Source organism: Oncorhynchus clarkii, chromosome 28 (assembly GCF_045791955.1).
Source record: "Oncorhynchus clarkii lewisi isolate Uvic-CL-2024 chromosome 28, UVic_Ocla_1.0, whole genome shotgun sequence".
Classification (NCBI taxonomy): domain Eukaryota; kingdom Metazoa; phylum Chordata; class Actinopteri; order Salmoniformes; family Salmonidae; genus Oncorhynchus; species Oncorhynchus clarkii.
In genome coordinates this window covers 39,171,878-39,189,949 of record NC_092174.1, presented here as the reverse complement: position 1 = coordinate 39,189,949, position 18,072 = coordinate 39,171,878, and the positions used below count along the sequence as shown (strand labels likewise).

The 18,072-nt window shown below is 43.1% G+C and overlaps 1 protein-coding gene across 2 annotated transcripts in view; it reads right to left on the bottom strand.

Moving 5' to 3' along the window:
• The window catches only part of LOC139387474 (kinesin-1 heavy chain-like), a 41,533-nt gene that overhangs the window by 20,542 nt on the left and 2,919 nt on the right, over positions 1-18,072 (bottom strand). For both annotated transcript variants that reach the window (XM_071133710.1, XM_071133709.1), the window contains exons 2-8: positions 9,217-9,304; positions 6,618-6,796; positions 6,307-6,355; positions 5,482-5,537; positions 4,498-4,585; positions 4,080-4,204; positions 78-182 (exon numbers count right to left, since the gene is read on the bottom strand). In XM_071133710.1, the coding sequence (XP_070989811.1) occupies positions 78-182; positions 4,080-4,204; positions 4,498-4,585; positions 5,482-5,537; positions 6,307-6,355; positions 6,618-6,796; positions 9,217-9,304 (690 nt within the window). The remainder of the gene's footprint in view (positions 1-77; positions 183-4,079; positions 4,205-4,497; positions 4,586-5,481; positions 5,538-6,306; positions 6,356-6,617; positions 6,797-9,216; positions 9,305-18,072) is intronic.

The following is an 18,072-nucleotide window of genomic DNA, read 5'->3' as shown; positions in this document are numbered from 1 at the left end:
GGCTTTCGTGGGTCAACTCATCTTTATACCAACCAAACCAACAGCCACAGTATCTGTGATAGTGGAGGGATACTCACAGAGCCTTCTGCCAGGGCTGAGATGACGTTGCCCAGAGAAGATAGAGACTTATTGATGTTCTTGGCCTCGTCCAGCACGGCTCCCTCCGCCCCAGTCTTACTGACCTGGGAAGACAGAGACAGACAGGGGCCGTCTGGTAAGATACATCACATGTTCTGAGTGACATAACCTAACAATGTTCATCAGTCTTGATAAACAGATTAGACAACTGGGAAAAGAGACATTGTGGTATATGTACATTTACTCAGAGATAAATCTAGAGGGGGGGGGTTAAAAGAGAGTGCAGCAGAAGAGAATGAGAGAGAGAGAGAGGGTGAAAGAGAGATAGAGAGCAGAAGAGAGAGAGAGAAGAGAAGAGGGAGAGAGCAGCAGAGAAGGAGAGCGACAAAGAGAGAGAAAGCAGGAGAGAGAGCAGCAGAGAAAGAGAAGAGGAAGAGAGCAGCAGAGAAAGAGAGCGACAGAGAGAGAGAAAGCAGGAGAGAGAGCAGCAGAGAAAGAGAGCGACAGAGAGAGAAAGCAGAAGAGAGAGACAGAAAGCAGGAGAGAGAGAAAGAGTCTGTGGCGACCTAAATGCCAGAACCGAACAAGAACCTGACACCCTCAGCACACAGGGGGACAAACACCTGCCTGTAGGTGACAGTATTCCCTCCCCCATATGCTCCCCTAGACACAATTACGACAAAATAACCAACAAAAATGGGTCACAACTACTGCAGCTCTGTCGCACGCTGGGTATTTACATTGTCAATGATAGGCTTCGAGAGGACTCCTATGGTAGGAACACCTATACCTCATCTCTTGGCAGTAGTTCTGACGACTACGTTATCACTGACCTCAACCCAGAGTCTCTCAGAGTTCACAGTCAGCGCACTGACACCCGTATCAGACCACAGCAAAATCACACTACTTGAACAGAGCTATGCTCAATCATGAGGCATCAAAGCCAAAGCAACTGAATAATATTAACAAATGCTATTGATGGAAGGAAATAGTGTGGAAATCTACCAAAAAACTATTTTCTTAGGTCTGCTTGAAATGTTTAGATTTGATAGGGAAGCTGAGAGGTCAAATATACTGTGTAGGGTTTCTACTGCCAAGTTTACACCTTCACACCTTCACTATTACAGTGAAACATTTTGTCCAGGAAATTGTCCAGAAGGGATTGAATTTGTTGTTGGCAAACCTGCCGCCCCAATACAGAAATACACTACGGAAAAAGAAGGAACAGCACGGCAGAAATCAGCTCAATGTAATTGAAGAATCCATAGACTCTAACCACTTCTGGGAAAATTGGAAAACACTAAACAAACAACAAGACGAAGAGTTATCTATCCAAAAACGGAGATGTATGGATAAACCCCTTCTCCAATCTTTTTGGCTCTGTAACAAAGAACAAAACATATACATGATCAAATACAAATCTTAGAATCAACTATTAAAGACGAACAGAACCCACTGGATTCTCCAATTACACTGAATGAACTACAGGACAAAATACAAATCCTCTAACCCAAAAAGGCCTGTAGTGTTGATGGTATCCTAAATTAAATGATAAAATATACAGACAACAAATTCTAACTCTTTAACATCATCCTCAGCTCTGGCATCTTCCCCAAAATGTGCAACCAAAGACTGATCACTTTAATCCACAAAAGTGGAGACAAATTTGACCCCAATAACTACTGGGGGATATGTGTCAACACCAACCTTGGGAAAATCCTCTGCATTATCATTAGCAGCAGAGTTGTACATTTCCCCAGCAAAAACAATGTACTGAGCAAATGTGAAATTGGCTTTTTACTAAATGACCGTACGACAGACCACGTATTCACCCTGCACACCCTAATTGACAAACAAACAGATCAAAACAAAGGCAAAGTTTTATCATGCTTTGTTGATTTCAAAAAATATTTCGACTCAATTTGGCAAGAGGGCCTGCTATACAAACGGATGGAAATTGGTGTTGGAGGAAAAACATACGAAATTATAAAATACATGTACACAAACAACAAGTCGGCGGCACCTGGCCTCACCCTACTAAAATTATCTGGTGCTTCTGTCCCCAACCAAGGAGGGCCTACAGCAGCACCTAGATCTTCTGCACAGATTCTGTCAGACCTGGGCCCTGACAGACCTGGGCCCTGACAGACCTGGGCCCTGACAGACCTGGGCCCTGACAGTAAGTCTCAGTAAGACAAACATAACGATGTTCCAAAAAAGGTCCAGTTGCCAGGACCACAAATACAAATTCCATCTAGACACCGTTGCCCTAGAGCACACAAACAACTATACATACCTTGGCCTAAACATAAGCGCCACAGGTAACTTCCACAAAGCCTTGAACGATCTGAGAGACAATTCAAGAACTATCCATCAAAAGGAACATAAACCAAGAATTCACAAAATGGGACAAACACTAAATTGAGACACTGCATGCAGAATTCTGTACAATGTAAAACACCAAATAATGCATGCAAAGCACAATTAGCCCGATACCTACTAATTATCAAAATCCAGAAAAGAGCCGTTAAATTCTACAACCACCTAAAAGGAAGCGATTCCCAAACAAAGCCATCGCCTCCTGAGAGATGAACCTGGAGAAGAGTTCCCTAAGCAAGCTGGTCCTGGGGCTCTGTTCACAAACACAAACACACCCCACAGAGCCCCAGGACAGCAGCACAATTAGACCCAACCAAATCATGAGAAAACAAAAAGATAATTACTTGACACATTGGAAAGAATTTACAAAAAAAACTGAGCAAACTAGAATGCTATTTGTCCCTAAACAGAGAGTACACAGTGGCCGTAGGCAGACCTGGCTCTCAAGAGAAGACAGTCTATGTGCTCACTGCCCACAAAATGAGGTGGAAACTGAGCTGCACTTCCTAACCTCCTGCCAAATGTACGACCATATTAGAGACACATATTTCCCTCAGATTAAACAGATCCACAAAGAATTTGAAAACAAACCCGATTTTGATAAACTCCCATATCTACCATATCTGTTGCCACATGAAAAGTGAAGAACAAACACCATTATAAATACAACCTGTGTGTATGTTTATTTATTATCCCCTTTGTACTTTAACTACTGCACATCGCATTTGGTGCGGCAGGTAGCCTAGTGGTTAGAGCGTTGGGCCAGTAACCGAAAGGTTGCAAGTTCAAATCCCCGAGCTGACAAGGTAAAAATCTGTCGTTCTTCCCCACTTAATCCACCGTTCCCCGGTAGGCCGTCATTGTAGATAAGAATTTGTTCTTAACTGACTTGCCTGGTTAAATAAAGGTTCAAGAAATAAATTACAACACTGCATATAAACATAATATGACATTTGAAATGTGTTAATTCTTTTGGAACTATTCACTTTTGTTTATTTCACTTGCTTTGGCAATGTTAACATATGTTTCCCATGATAATAAAGCCCCTAAAATTGAAATTGAATTGAGACAGAGAGCAGTAGAGAGAGAGAGAACAGGAGAGCGAGAGAAAGAGCAGGATAGAGAGAGAGCAGCAAAGAGAGAGAGAGAGAGAGAGAGCAGCAGAGAGAGAGAGACCAGCAAAGAGAGAAAGAGAGCAGGAGAGAGAGACCAGCAAAGAGAGTGAGAGAAAGAGCAGGATAGAGAGAGAACGAGAGAGCATAAGAGAGAGAGCAGGAGAGAAAGAGAGTAACAGAGAGAGGGAGTGAGAAGGAGGGTAAAAAAGAGACAGCAGCAGAGAGAGAGAATTTGTGTCAGGGAGCTCTGTTTCCCTCAGACAGCAGGCAGTTAGTAGAGTCATGAGGGGCCAGATCAGGATGTTTTGACTCATTCATGTTGTGTTGTTGTAACTTTTCTCTAAAAAAAGAAAGCCTGCACACTGCTCTTGCCAGATCCCTTTACAAAAATGACATGTCGTAATTGGTTGTCTGCCTTCATCAGAACAGGACCAGTGTGCAGGTTTCTCTTTTCACTGTTTTATTCCAGAACCTGCAATAAGCTAACCTCAGATAGTCTTTTCCTACCTTTTCACTTCCAGCCAGGTCGACGAGGTAGAGCTTTCCGCTCAGTTTCTGCTCTGTAGCAGTGTTCTCCTGCTTCACGTTGATCTGGAAAATACTGTGACTTCTGGAGCTGTGCTCATTCATGTCTGAGACAAGACAACAGATCTGGGATCAGCGCTGATCAGGCAGGTAGAATAATAACACACAAATAGAGACTGGTTGTGTCTGAAAAGCACCCTATTCCCTTCATCGACCAGAGCCCTCAAAAGTAGTGCACTATAAAGGGAATGGGGCCCTGGTCAAAAGTAGTGCACTATAAAGGGAATGGGGCCCTGGTCAAAAGTAGTGCACTATAAAGGGAATGGGGCCCTGGTCAAAAGTAGTGCACTATAAAGGGAATAGGGTGCCATTTGGGATGGACCTTATGGCAGACTCTTACTTGTAACTGCTACATGTCTGTTAGATTTGCCTTCATCAATGGTGTCCATGACTTCCTCTGGGCTGCAGACAAATCTCTCAGTGCATCCCTGGGGAGAAAGAAAACCTATGATGTGATGACACTGGACCATCTTATCAACTCTTAATGTAATAACACAAATAAATGGCTTTATGCAGTCACTTTTATCCTAAGAGAGTGATATAAATGGCTTTATGCAGTCACTTTTATCCTAAGAGAGTTAGAGTGATATAAATGGCGTTATGCAGTCACTTTTATCCTAAGAGAGTTAGAGTGATATAAATGGCTTTAAGCAGTCACTTTTATCCTAAGAGAGTTAGAGTGATATAAATGGCTTTAAGCAGTCACTTTTATCCTAAGAGAGTTAGAGTGATATAAATGGCTTTAAGCAGTCACTTTTATCCTAAGAGAGTTAGAGTGATATAAATGGCTTTAAGCAGTCACTTTTATCCTAAGAGAGTAATATAAATGGCTTTAAACAGTCACTTTTATCATAAGAGAGTGATATAAATGGCTTTATGCAGTCACTTTTATCCTAAGAGAGTTAGAGTGATATAAATGGCTTTAAGCAGTCACTTTTACCATAAGAGAGTTAGAGTGATATAAATGGCTTTAAGCAGTCACTTTTATCCAAAGAGAGAGTGATATAAATGGCTTTAAGCAGTCACTTTTATCCTAAGAGAGTTAGAGTGATATAAATGGCTTTAAGGAGTCACTTTTATCCTAAGAGAGTTAGAGTGATATAAATGGCTTTAAGGAGTCACTTTTATCCTAAGAGAGTTAGAGTGGTGCATGCATTCAGTTGAGTAGCTTCAGAGCCTGTCTTTTCATAGGGAATCGCTACATTGTCTATGTCAGGTGACACCATGTTTTATGTTATTAGGTGGCTGCAGTCTTAACTCAGACAGTGTACTGGGTGAGTAACTCAGTGAGGACGTTTAGTTCATTTCTGGACTAAAGACTCACCTTGACATAGGGAACTCTGTTTTTGTCTTCATGCACTGACAGGTTGGTCTTTGACACTGGAGAGAAGGAAACATGCAACATAGTCAAGACTCTAGACCAGGGATGTCAACCTCATTCCACGGAGGACCGAGTGTCTGCGGGTTTTCGTTCCTCCCTTGAACTTGATTGATGAATTAAGGTCACTAATTAGTAAGGAACTCGCCTCACATGGTTGTCTAGGTCTTAACTGAAGGGAAAAAACACAAAAACCTGCATGCAATAGGCCCTCAATGGAATGAGTTAGACACTCTTCCTGTGGACTATTCTGGATAGTTATGGAGCCACAACAGAAAGCCCGTCTAAATGGAGATTGAACTAGCCATTTAAGTATCATTGTGTGTGTGTGAAGAAACCTCATGCTCAAACTGGGTGTATCGTCCTTAACGACCGATACAAATACACCATGTTTACAGAGGCACAATGCAGACCTTCTTTCTCTTCAGTCCAAACATGAACAGACTATTCATTCTAATATCAGTAACAACATTTCCAGCTGACGTCCTGAACACCACTATCCACCCTTTCCTGTTTCAACAGGCAACATTTCATCAATCAACTCCTTTTAACAGACAGCGATGTAAACTAGCCAATTATACACACCAGCATGGCCACAAGCCAGGAGTAGAGGCACGCTATACATGACGTGTCCTAAATGGCACCTTATTCCCTACGTAGTGCACTAGTTTTAACTAGGGCCCATGGGGCTTTGGTCTAAAGTAGTGCACTACGTAGGTAATAGGCCTTCCATTTAGGACACATGCTGTGTTCACTCTGCTTAAGACTTACTATCCAAGAGGTCCCGAATCTTGTCCAAGTAAATTTCATAATATGAAACCTGGAAAATAAGAGGAGTGTCTCATTAGAAAGTATCCAGAGAGACAAATCAACAGGTTTTAAAACCCTGTCAACTAAAGTGATTCTACTGAATGTCTTTCAACTAGCTACTGTAAAGCAATTCAACTCTGATATAGTAGAGCTCTAGCCAGTAGCTACCTTGATGTAGAACTCTATGTTCTGATGTAGTAGAGCTCTAGCCAGTAGCTACCTTGATGTGGAACTCTATGTTCTGATGTAGTAGAGCTCTAGCCAGTAGCTACCTTGATGTGGAACTCCAGGTTCTCGTCCATAGAGTAGATGTAGTTAAAGATGTCCTGTACTATCCTGGGGATGATCCCCATCCCGTCTGTGTCATGAAGGTTTCCCTCCATCGTGTGGGTTTTGCCGGATGACGTCTGTCCATATGCAAATATTGTCCCGTTGTACCCCTCCAGAACATCTGGAAGAAGAAGAGGAATCAATGTTAATCCAAGATGTAAATGTACCCAAACACACACACACACAGAAATGCACACACAAAGAAATACACACTCACACACACAGACAGAAATACACACACAGACAGAAACACACACACAAAGAAATACACACACACACACACAGACAGAAATACACACACAGACAGAAACACACACACAAAGAAATACACACACACACATAGACAGAAATACACACACACAAAGAAATACACACACAAAGAAATACACACACACAGACAGAAATACACAAACAGACAGAAACACACACACAGACAGAAATACACACACAGACAGAAATACACACACAGAAATACACACAAAGAAATACACAAACAGACAGAAACACACACACAGACAGAAATACACACACACACACAGAAATACACACACACACACACACAGAAATACACTCACACAAAGAAATACACACACACACAGAAATACACACACACACACAGAAATACAAACACACACACAGAAATACAAACACACACACAGAAATACACACACACAGAAATACACACACACACACACACACACACAGAAATACACACACAGACAGAAACACACACACAGACAGAAATACACACACAGACATAAATACACACACAAAGAAATACACACACACACACAGAAATACACACACACACACACACACAGAAATACACTCACACAAAGAAATACACACACACACAGAAATACACACACACACACACACACACACACACACACACACACACACACACAGAAATACACACACACACACAGAAATACACACACACACACAGAAATACACTCACACAAAGAAATACACTCACACACAGAAATACACACACATACACTACAGTTCAAAAGTTTGGGGTCACTTAGAAATGTTCCTGTTTTTGAAAGAAAAGCACATTTTTTGTCCATTGAAATAACATCAAATTGATCAGAAATACAGTGTAGACATTGTTAATGTTGTAAATGACTATTGTAGCTGGAAACGGCTGATTTTTAATGGAATATCTACATAGGCGTAGAGGCCCATTATCAGCAACCATCACTCCTGTGTTCCAATGGCACGTTGTGTTAGCTAATCCGAGTTTATCATTTTTAAAGGCTAATTGATCATTAGAAAACCCTTTCACAATTATGTTAGCACAGCTGAAAACTGTTGTTCTGATTAAGAAGCAATAAAACTGGCCTCCTTTAGACTAGTTGAGTATCTGGAGCATCAGCATTTGTCGGTTCGATTACAGGCTCAAAATGACCAGAAACAAAGACTTTCTTCTGAAATTAGTCAGTCTATTCTTGTTCTGAGAAATAAAGGCTATTCCATGCGAGAAATTTGCCAAGAAACTGAAGATCTCGTACAACGCTGTGTGCTACTCCTTTCACAGAACAGCGCAAACTGGCTCTAACCAGAATAGAAAGAGGAGTGGGAGGCCCCGGTGCACAACTGAGCAAGAGAACAAGTACATTAGAGTGTTTAGTTTGAGAAACAGACGCCTCACAAGTCCTAAACTGGCAGCTTCATTAAATAGTACCTGCAAAACACCAGTCTCAACATCAACAGTGAAGAGGCGACTCCAGGATGCTGGCCTTACAGGCAGAGTTGCAAAGAAAAAGCCATATCTCAGACTGGCCAATAAAAATAAAAGATTAAGACGGGCAAAAGAACACAGACACTGGACAGAGGAACTCTGCGGGTTCTATTTACATGTATTTAACCCAATACTTTGGGCAGTAAACAGTCTCCATATACAGTATACTTTCATGCATTTTTTCAACTGGTACCGAGGGACCCAGATGAGTCTTGTGAGGCCTGTGGGCGTCCTAGAGCAACACAGCCGACATGGACGTGTTCGTGATAGTCAGTCGTGGACTGATCTGAGGGAGAGATCACCTTTGCACAGATGTATATTAGTGTATTATTACTGTGTAGCCCAAAATGTTGGGATGCTACAGACAGAAGTTGGCAGATCGACTTCAGACGAGTCCCAAGACGCTTGTGAGTGTCGTACAGTACAACGGAGAACATCGTCGTGTTTGTGTGAGTCTCATATCTCATAATAGTTTGTAAGCTAAACTGTTCAGACGCTACAGACGATTTTGTGAGAGAACCGTTTTTTGGGGGGATGTCTCATGGTCTGACAAACACCGCTCGAGCTCTGTCAGCTTTCACCGAAGATGTGGAAGTGAGACATGGTGGATGTGGTGGATTGAGACGCAATGCAAAAAAAAAAACATATCTCCTGCTTAAACTGACGCATTTTAAATGGGGATTTTTGTATTATGCTAATTAGATTTATGCAGGGGCGCGGACATCGACCTTAGGGGTTAACAAACATCTACAGTAGAGCAGAGTCTTCATAAACCATGTCTGAGCAGAGCTCACCTTTGACGATCTTCTGGGCGCAGGCGTTGTATACTTGCTCCTGTGTCGTATTGGGCTGGAACACTCTGTCAAACTGGAACGGTTTGCTCTGCGAGGCAGAGAGAGACAGAGACAGAGAGAGACAGAGAGACAGAGACAGAGACAGAGAGAGACAGAGAGACAGAGAGACAGAGACAGAGAGAGACAGAGACAGAGAGAGACAGAGAGACAGAGAGACAGAGACAGAGAGAGACAGAGAGAGACAGAGAGAGACAGAGAGAGACAGAGAGAGACAGAGAGACAGAGAGACAGAGACAGAGAGACAGAGAGAGACAGAGAGAGACAGAGAGAGACAGAGAGAGACAGAGACAGAGACAGAGACAGAGACAGAGACAGAGAGACAGAGACAGAGAGACAGCGACAGAGAGACAGAGAGACAGAGACAGAGAGACAGAGACAGAGAGACAGGGAGGAGACAGGGACAGAGAGAGACAAAGAGAGACAGAGAGACAGAGAGAGAAAACGAAATTAGAGAATAAGTTTCACAACTGTCTGTCTGACATTCAATTTCCTATTCCATCATAAGACTCAGCATATAGTGTCCCACAGTAAGGGGCTATACGCTGCAGATGAGCTATCTAAAGGTACAATTGGCCCAGCGTCATCCGGGTTTGGCCGTCATTGTAAATAAGACTGTGTTCTTAACTGACTTGCCTAGTTAAATAAAGGTTAAATAATAATAATAATAATATTCAGAGAAGTTGCAAGTGCCATACTATACCAACTGAGCCTCATGGGACACCATATCAGTGTTAAAACATCACTGTGATCAGCTGCACATACACACACTAATAAACCCCCGGTGACCCTCCATGCCAGCCATACTTATTTTCCACCATAATTTGCAAATAAATTCATTAAAAATCCTACAATTGATTTGTTTAACAATTTTTCAGTTACTACTAGAGGTTGACCGATTAATCGACATGGCCGATTAATTAGGGCCGATTTCAAGTTTTCATAACAATCGATAATCGTCCTTTTTGGATGCCAATTGATATTACATTGCAATCCATGAGGAAACTGCGTGGCAGGCTGACTACCTGTTACGCAAGTGCAGCATCAAAAGGACCTTGTGGCTGCAATGAGCCAAGGTAAGTTGCAAGCTAGCATTAAACATATCTTGTAAAAAAAACAATCATTCTTCACATAATCACTAGTTAACTACATAATCAATTCGGTGACTGTTCATTTATCATCAGATCACTGCCTAATTCAACTTCGCCAAACGGGTGATGATTTAACAAAAGTGCATTCGCAAAAAAAGCACATTCGTTGCACAAATGTACCTAACTATAAACATCAATGCCTTTCTTAAAATCAATGCACAGAAGTATATATTTACTTAAAGTGCATATTTACTTAAAATAAATACATGTTAGCAAGCAATATTAACTAGGGAAATTGTGTCACTTCTCTTGCGTTCAGTGCAAGCAGAGGCGGGGTTTATGCAGCAGTTTGGGCCGCCTGGCTCGTTGTGAACTGTGTTTCTTCCTAACAAAGACCGTCATTTGGTTGCCAGAATTTTACATAATTATGAAATAACATTAAAGGTTGTGCAATGTAACAGGAATATTTAGACTGATGGATGCCACCCGTTAGATAACATACAGAACGGTTCCGTATTTCACTGAAAGAATAAACGTTTTGTTTTCGAAATGATAGTTTCCGGATTTTACCGTATTTACCGTACCAAAGGCTTGTAATTTCTGTGTATATATTATAATTAAGTCTATGATTTGATATTTGATAGAGCAGTCTGACTGAGCGGTGGTAGGCAGCAGCAGGCTCGTAAGCATTCATTCAAACAGCAATTTACTGCGTTTGAGAGCAGCTCTTTGCTTGACACACAGCGCTGTTTATGACTTCAAGCTTAATCAACTCCCGAGATTAGACTGGTAATACTAAAGTGCCTATAAGAACATCCAATAGTCAAAGGAATATGAAATACAAATGGTATAGAGAGAAATATTCCTATAATTCCTATAATAACTACAACCTAAAACTTCTTACCTGGGAATATTAAAGAACTGGGAATATTGAACCACCAGCTTTCATATGTTCTCATGTTCTGAGCAAGGAACTTAAACGTTAGCTTTTTTACATGGCACATATTGCAATTTTACTTTCTTCTCCAACACTGTGTTTTTGCATTATTTAAACCAAATTGAACATGTTTCAGTATTTATTTGAGACTAAATAGATTTTATTTATGCATTAAGTCAAAATAAAAGGGTTCATTGTTCATTCAGTATTGTTGTAATTGTCATTATTACAATACAGTTGAAGTCAGACGTTTACATACACTTAGGTTGGAGTCAATAAAACTTGTTTTTCAACCACTTCACAAATGTCTTGTTAACAAAATATAGTTTTGGCAAGTGGGTTAGGACATCTACTGTGTGCATGAAACAAGTCATTTTTCCAACAATTGTTTACAGATTGTATCACAATTCCAGTGGGTCAGAGGTTTACATACACTAAGTTGACTGTGCATTTAAACAGCTTTGGAAATTCCATAAAATGATGTCATGCTTTAGAAGCTTCTGATAGGCTAATTGACATCATTTGAGTCAATTGGAGGTGTACCTGTGGATGTATTTCAAGGCCTACCTTCAAACTCAGTGCCTCTGCTTGAAATCATGGGAAAATCAAAAGAAATCAGCCAAGACCTTTTTTTGCAGACCTCCACAAGTCTGGTTCATCCTTGGGAAAAATGTCCAAATGCCTGAAGGTACCATGTTCATCTGTACAAACAATAGTACGCAAGTATAAACACCATGGGACAACGCAGCCGTCATACCACTCAGGAAGGAGACATGCACTGTCTCCTAGAGATGAACGTACTTTGGCGCGAAAAGTGCAAATCAATCCCAGAACAACAGCAAAGGACCTTGTGAAGATGCGGGAGGAAACAGGTACAAAAGTATCCATATCCACAGTAAAACGAGTCCTATATCGACATAACCTGAAAGGCCGCTAAGCAAGGAAGAAGCCACTGCTCCAAAACCACCATAAAAAAGCCAGACTATGGTTTGCAACCTCACATGGGGACAAAAATCGTACTTTTTGGAGAAATGTCCTCTGGTCTGATGAAACAAAAATAGAACTGTTTGGCCATAATGACCATCGTTATATTTGGAGGAAAAAGGGGGAGGCTTGCAAGCCGAAGAACACCACGGGGGTGGCAGCATCATGTTGTGGGGGTGCTTTGCTGCAGGAGGGACTGGTGCACTTCACAAAATAGATGGCATCATGAGGAAGGAAAAGTATGTGGATATTTTTACTAGGATTAAATGTCAGGAATTGAAAAAAAAACTGTGTTTAAATGTATTTGGCTAAGGTGTATGTAAACTTCCGACTTCAACTGTATATGTAAAAATCGGCCAATTAAATCGGTATCTGCTTTTTTTGGTCCTCCAATAATCAGTATCGGCGTCGAAAAATCATAATCGGTCGACCTCTAGTTACTACATGATTCCATATTTGTTATTTCATAGTTTTGATGTCTTCAATATTATTCTGCAATGTAGAAAATATTAAAAATAAAGAAAAACCCTAGAATGAGTAGGTGTCCCAAACCTTTTGACTGGTGCTGTACATCAATGCAGCACAGTAGAACAGCGAAAGGCAAATGTGGGTTTGTGCTTCGAGGAACCTCTCTATTCAGGACAGCAGCTATAACACTGCTCACTACTCAGAACCACAGAGTTATCCGTACAGGACATCACCTGACCTGACCCACTGATCAGTCACAAGATGGGGCACAGCCAGCCACAACACAACCTAGCCAGACTTACACTGCAGTACTGGCAACATTAGGCTGCAGTACTGACAACATTAGGCTGGGCCTGTCCTCACTATCAGTAGTACAGCCCAAGTTCAAAGTTCTCATGAGTCTGGAAGGCAGTGCTCCTTTACCTCCACTACACTGCAGCCTGAAAGAGTAATTATTACTCAGTGGAGATGACACAGTGAAACCATTGTTCTAGTATTTATAAGTGATGTCTTTCACAGACACTACTACTGGCTTCTTGGTCTGCCTTGGGAAAATCTGATTTGTCTCGAATGTACAAACACGTCTATTGATCAGGCCAGTGATAAATACAAGATCACCCAGAGTGCAGAATAAACAGCCCCAGGGGGTGGAAGTGCTTTTAGCCAACTGGATTCCCTCCCCCCTATAGACTCTGTATTTACTAGGCAATAGAATGGTAATAACTGCCTGGAAAGTATATACCCAGTTTAAAATCATAGTGCTGCGAGATGGTCGCCTCGCTTCACGTTCTTAGGAAACTATGCAGTAATTCATTTTTTTATGTATTATTTCTTACATTTTTAGCCCAGAAAACCTTAAGTGTTATTAAGCAAAAAACTATTGGATATAAAAGCGACGTCAATTTACCAACATTACGACCAGGAATACGTCTTTCCCGAAGCGGAACCTTTGTTTGGATCTCCACCCTGGACATGGGATCTAATCTCAGAGGCCGACCAAAAACACCAAGGTCGCTGCAGGAGAAGCGGAGCGGCCTACTGGTCAGACTCAGAAGGCGAGCACACCGTCTACCGCTTCCTAGCATATTTAGTCGCCAATGTCCAATCTCTAGATAATAAGGTGGACGAAATTAGGACCTTCCAGAGAGACATTCTCTGTAACATTCTCTGTTTCACGGAAACATGGCTCACTCGGGATACGTTGTCAGTCAGTACAGCCACCAGGTTTCTCCATGCATCGCGCCGACAGAAACAAACATCTCTCTGGTAAGAAGAAGGGCGGGGGTGTATGCCTCATGATTAACGAGTCATGGTGTAATCATAACAACATACAAGAACTCAAGTCCCTTTGTTCACCTGACATATAATTCCTTACAAGCAAATGCCGACTGCATTATCTTCCAAGAGAATTTTCTTAGATTATAGTCACAGCCGTGTATATCCCCCCAAGCAGATACCTCGACGGCCCTGAAAGAACTTCACTGGACTCTATGTAAACTGGAAACCATATATCCTGAGGCTGCATTTTTTGTAGCTGGGGATTTAAACAAAGCTCATTTGAGAACAAGGCTGCCTAATTTCTACCAGCACGTTGATTGCTGTACCCGCTTGAGCAAAACATTGGACGCCTGCTACTCTAACTTCCGCAACGCATACAAGCCCTGCCCTCCCTTCGGCAAATCTGACCATGACTCCATCTTGTTGCTCCCCTCCTATAGGCAGAAACTAAAACAGGACGCGCACGTTCTTAGGTCTATCCAACGCTGGTCTGACCAATCGGATTCCACGCTTCAAGATTGCTTCGATCACATGGACTGGGATATGTTCCGGGTACACTCGGACAATAACATCGATGTGCACGCTGACTCGGTGAGTGAGTTAATTAGGAAGTGCATTGGAGATGTTGTACCCACTGTGACCATTAAAAGCTTCCCTTACCAGAAACCGTGGATTGATGGAAACATTCACGCAAAACTGAGAGCGCAAACCAAAGCATTTAATCATGGCAAGGCAACTGGACTCATGACTGAATACAAACAGTGTATTCCATACACAAGGCAATCAAACACGCAAAGCATCAGTATAGAGACAAAGTAGAGTCGCAGTTCAACAGCTCAAACACGAGACCTATGTGGCAGGGTCTACAGACAATCACGGATTACAAAAGGAATAACAGCCCCGTCGCGGACATCGACGTCTCGCACCCAGACAAATTAAACAACTTCTCTGCCTGCTTTGAGGACAATACAGTGCCACCAACACAGCCTGCTACCAAAGACTGCGGACTCTCCTTCACTGCAGCCGACGTGAGTAAAACATTTAAACGTGTTAACCCTCGCAAGGCTGCCGGCCCAGACGGCATCCATAGACATGTCCTCAGAGCACAGACCAGCTGGCTGGTGTGTTTACGGACATATTCAATCAATCCATATCCCAGTCTGCTGTCCCCACATGCTTCAAGATGGCCACCATTGTTCCTGTTCCCAAGAAAGCTAAAGTAACTGAACTAAATTACTACCGCCCCGTTGCACTCACTTCTGTCATCCTGAAGTGCTTTGAGAGACTAGTCAAGGATCATATCACCTTCACCCTACCTGATACCCTAGACCCACTGCAATTTGCTTACCGCCCCAATAGGTCCACAGACGACGCAATCACACTGCACAATGCCTTAACCCATCTAGACAAAAGGAATACCTATGTAAGAATGCTGTTCATTGACTATAGCTCAGCATTCAACTCCATAGTACCCTCCAAGCTCATCATCAAGCTGGAGGCCCTGAGTCTCAACCCCGCCCTGTGCAACTGGGTCCTGGACTTTCTGACGGGCCGCCCCCAGGTGGTGAAGGTAGGAAACAACGTCTCCACTTCGCTGATCCTCAACACTGAGTCCCAGAAGGGTGCGTTCTCAGCCCTCTATTGTACTCTCTGTTCACCAATGACTGCGTGGCCATGCACGCCTCCAACTCAATCATAAAGTTTGCAGACGACACTACAGTGGTAGGCTTGATTACCAACAGCAACGAGACAACCTACAGGGAGGAGGTGAGAACCCTCGGAGTGTGGTGTCAGGAAAATAACCTCTCACTCAACGTCAACAAAACAAAACAAAAGAGATGATCGTGGACTTCAGGAAACAGCAGAGGGAGCACCCCCCTATCCACATCGACGGGACAGTAGTGGAGAAGGTGGAAAGTTTTAAGTTCCTCTGCGTACACATCACGGACAAACTGAAATGGTCCACCCACACAGATAGTGTGGTGAAGAAGGCGCAACAGCACCTCTTCAACCTCAGGAGGCTGAAGAAATTTGGCTTGTCACCTAAAACCCTCACAAACTTCTACATATGCACAATCAAGAGCATCCTGTCGGGCTGTATCACCGCCTGGTACGGCACCAGCACCGCCCTCAACCGCAAGGCACTCCAGAGGGTAGTGCGGTCTGCACAACGCATTTCCGGGGACAAACTACCTGCCCTCCAGGACACCTACACCACCCGATGTCACAGGAAGACCAAAAAGATCATCAAGGACAACAACCAACCGAGCCACTGCCTGTTGACCCCACTATCATCCAGAAGGCGAGGTCAGTACAGGTGCATCAAAGCTGGGACCGAGAGAGTGAAAAATAGCTTCTATCTAAAGGCCATCAGACTGTTAAACAGCCATCACTAACACAGAGATGCTGCTGCCTACATACAGACTAAAATCACTGGACACTTAATAAATGGAGTTAAAAAAGGTATCACTAGTCACTTTAAATAACGGCACTTTAATAATGTTTACATATCCTACATTACTCATCTCATATGTATATACTGTATTTTAGACCATCTATTGCATCTTGCCTATGCCGCACGGCCATCGCGCATCCATATATTTTTATGTACATATTCTTATTCCCTCCCCTTACATTGTGTGTATAAGGTAGTCGTTGTGAATTTGTTAGATATTACTGCACTGTCGGAACTAGAAACACAATCATTTCACTACACTTGCATTAACATGCTAACCATGTGTATGTGACCAATAAAATGTGATTTGATAGTGGAAGCCTTTCTCTCTCATCTCTTCTTCACTCCTCTTCCCTCCCTCCCCTCCCTCCCTCACTCCTCTTCCCTCCCCTCCCTCACTCCTCTTCCCTCCCCTCCCTCACTCCTCTTCCCTCCACTCCCTCCCTCACTCCTCTTCCCTCCACTCCTCTTCCCTCCCCTCCCTCACTCCTCTACCCTCCACTCCCTCCCTCACTCCTCTTCCCTCCCTCCCTCACTCCTCTTCCCTTCCTCCCTCCCCTCCCTCCCTCACTCCTCTTCCCTCCCCTCACTCCTCTTCCCTCCCTCCCTCCCTCACTCCTCTTCCCTCCCCTCCCTCCTCTTCCCTCCCCTCCCTCCCCTCCCTCACTCCTCTTCCCTCCCTCCCTCCCTCCCTCCCTCCCTCCCTCCCTCCTCTTCCATCCCTCCCTCCCTCCTCTACCTATCTTTTGTTAGTTTCCACTGCTGAATCTAAAAGTAGCACACTCTCACGGTGCTGTGTGTGTGTGTGTGTGTGTGTGTGTGCGTGCGTGCGTGCGTGCGTGCGTGCGTGCGCGTGCGTGCGTGCATGTATAGCTGTATGGAGATGGTGGAATCATGTGACAGCATCCTACCCTGGGAGGCTGACGTGATCGCTCTCTCTACGTGAGCAGCACCAGCAGCAGGACTGACAGTCAGGGCAGTAATAGAAGCCTGAATAATTCACCCCTGCATTTTCTATTCTAGATCTAGTCAACTACTCTCTCTCTCTCTCTCTGTCTCCTCGGAGACTGGAGGGAAGACTGTTAGTTTAGTTTCTTCCATCTCCAGTGCTGTACCAAGCTGACTGAGATTGTCGAGACTACATCCTGGTTCTGAATAGTTGACTGGTTAAGGTTCAGGACTGCCTATCAGGACTGAGAGAAGTAAAAAAATACAGTATGTTCAAGGTTCCAGGTGTAAGCATCATCTGTCCCACCATCTCAGCTCCCCTGGTTTGCACTGTGCCAAGAACATCAGAGCAGAGATAACTGTCTGTGTGGTACTTGTCCCAAGCCTAGGGAGTGGACAGATGTTGCCGTTGAGGTTTTATATTTATACAGTGGATTGTTTCAAATAGATACAAAATATGAGCTAAGTGAGTTAGAGTCAGTCACCCTGGATAGGTGCATCCGTGAAATAAACAGGCATTATAATAATAATAATCACTAGACAGTCCCACCAACCCAGAGGAAGCACACAGCCGCACCCAACAGAACTCTCTCTGATTGGTGGAACAGCTGGTTGCCAGGAGAAAGACAAGGGGATTA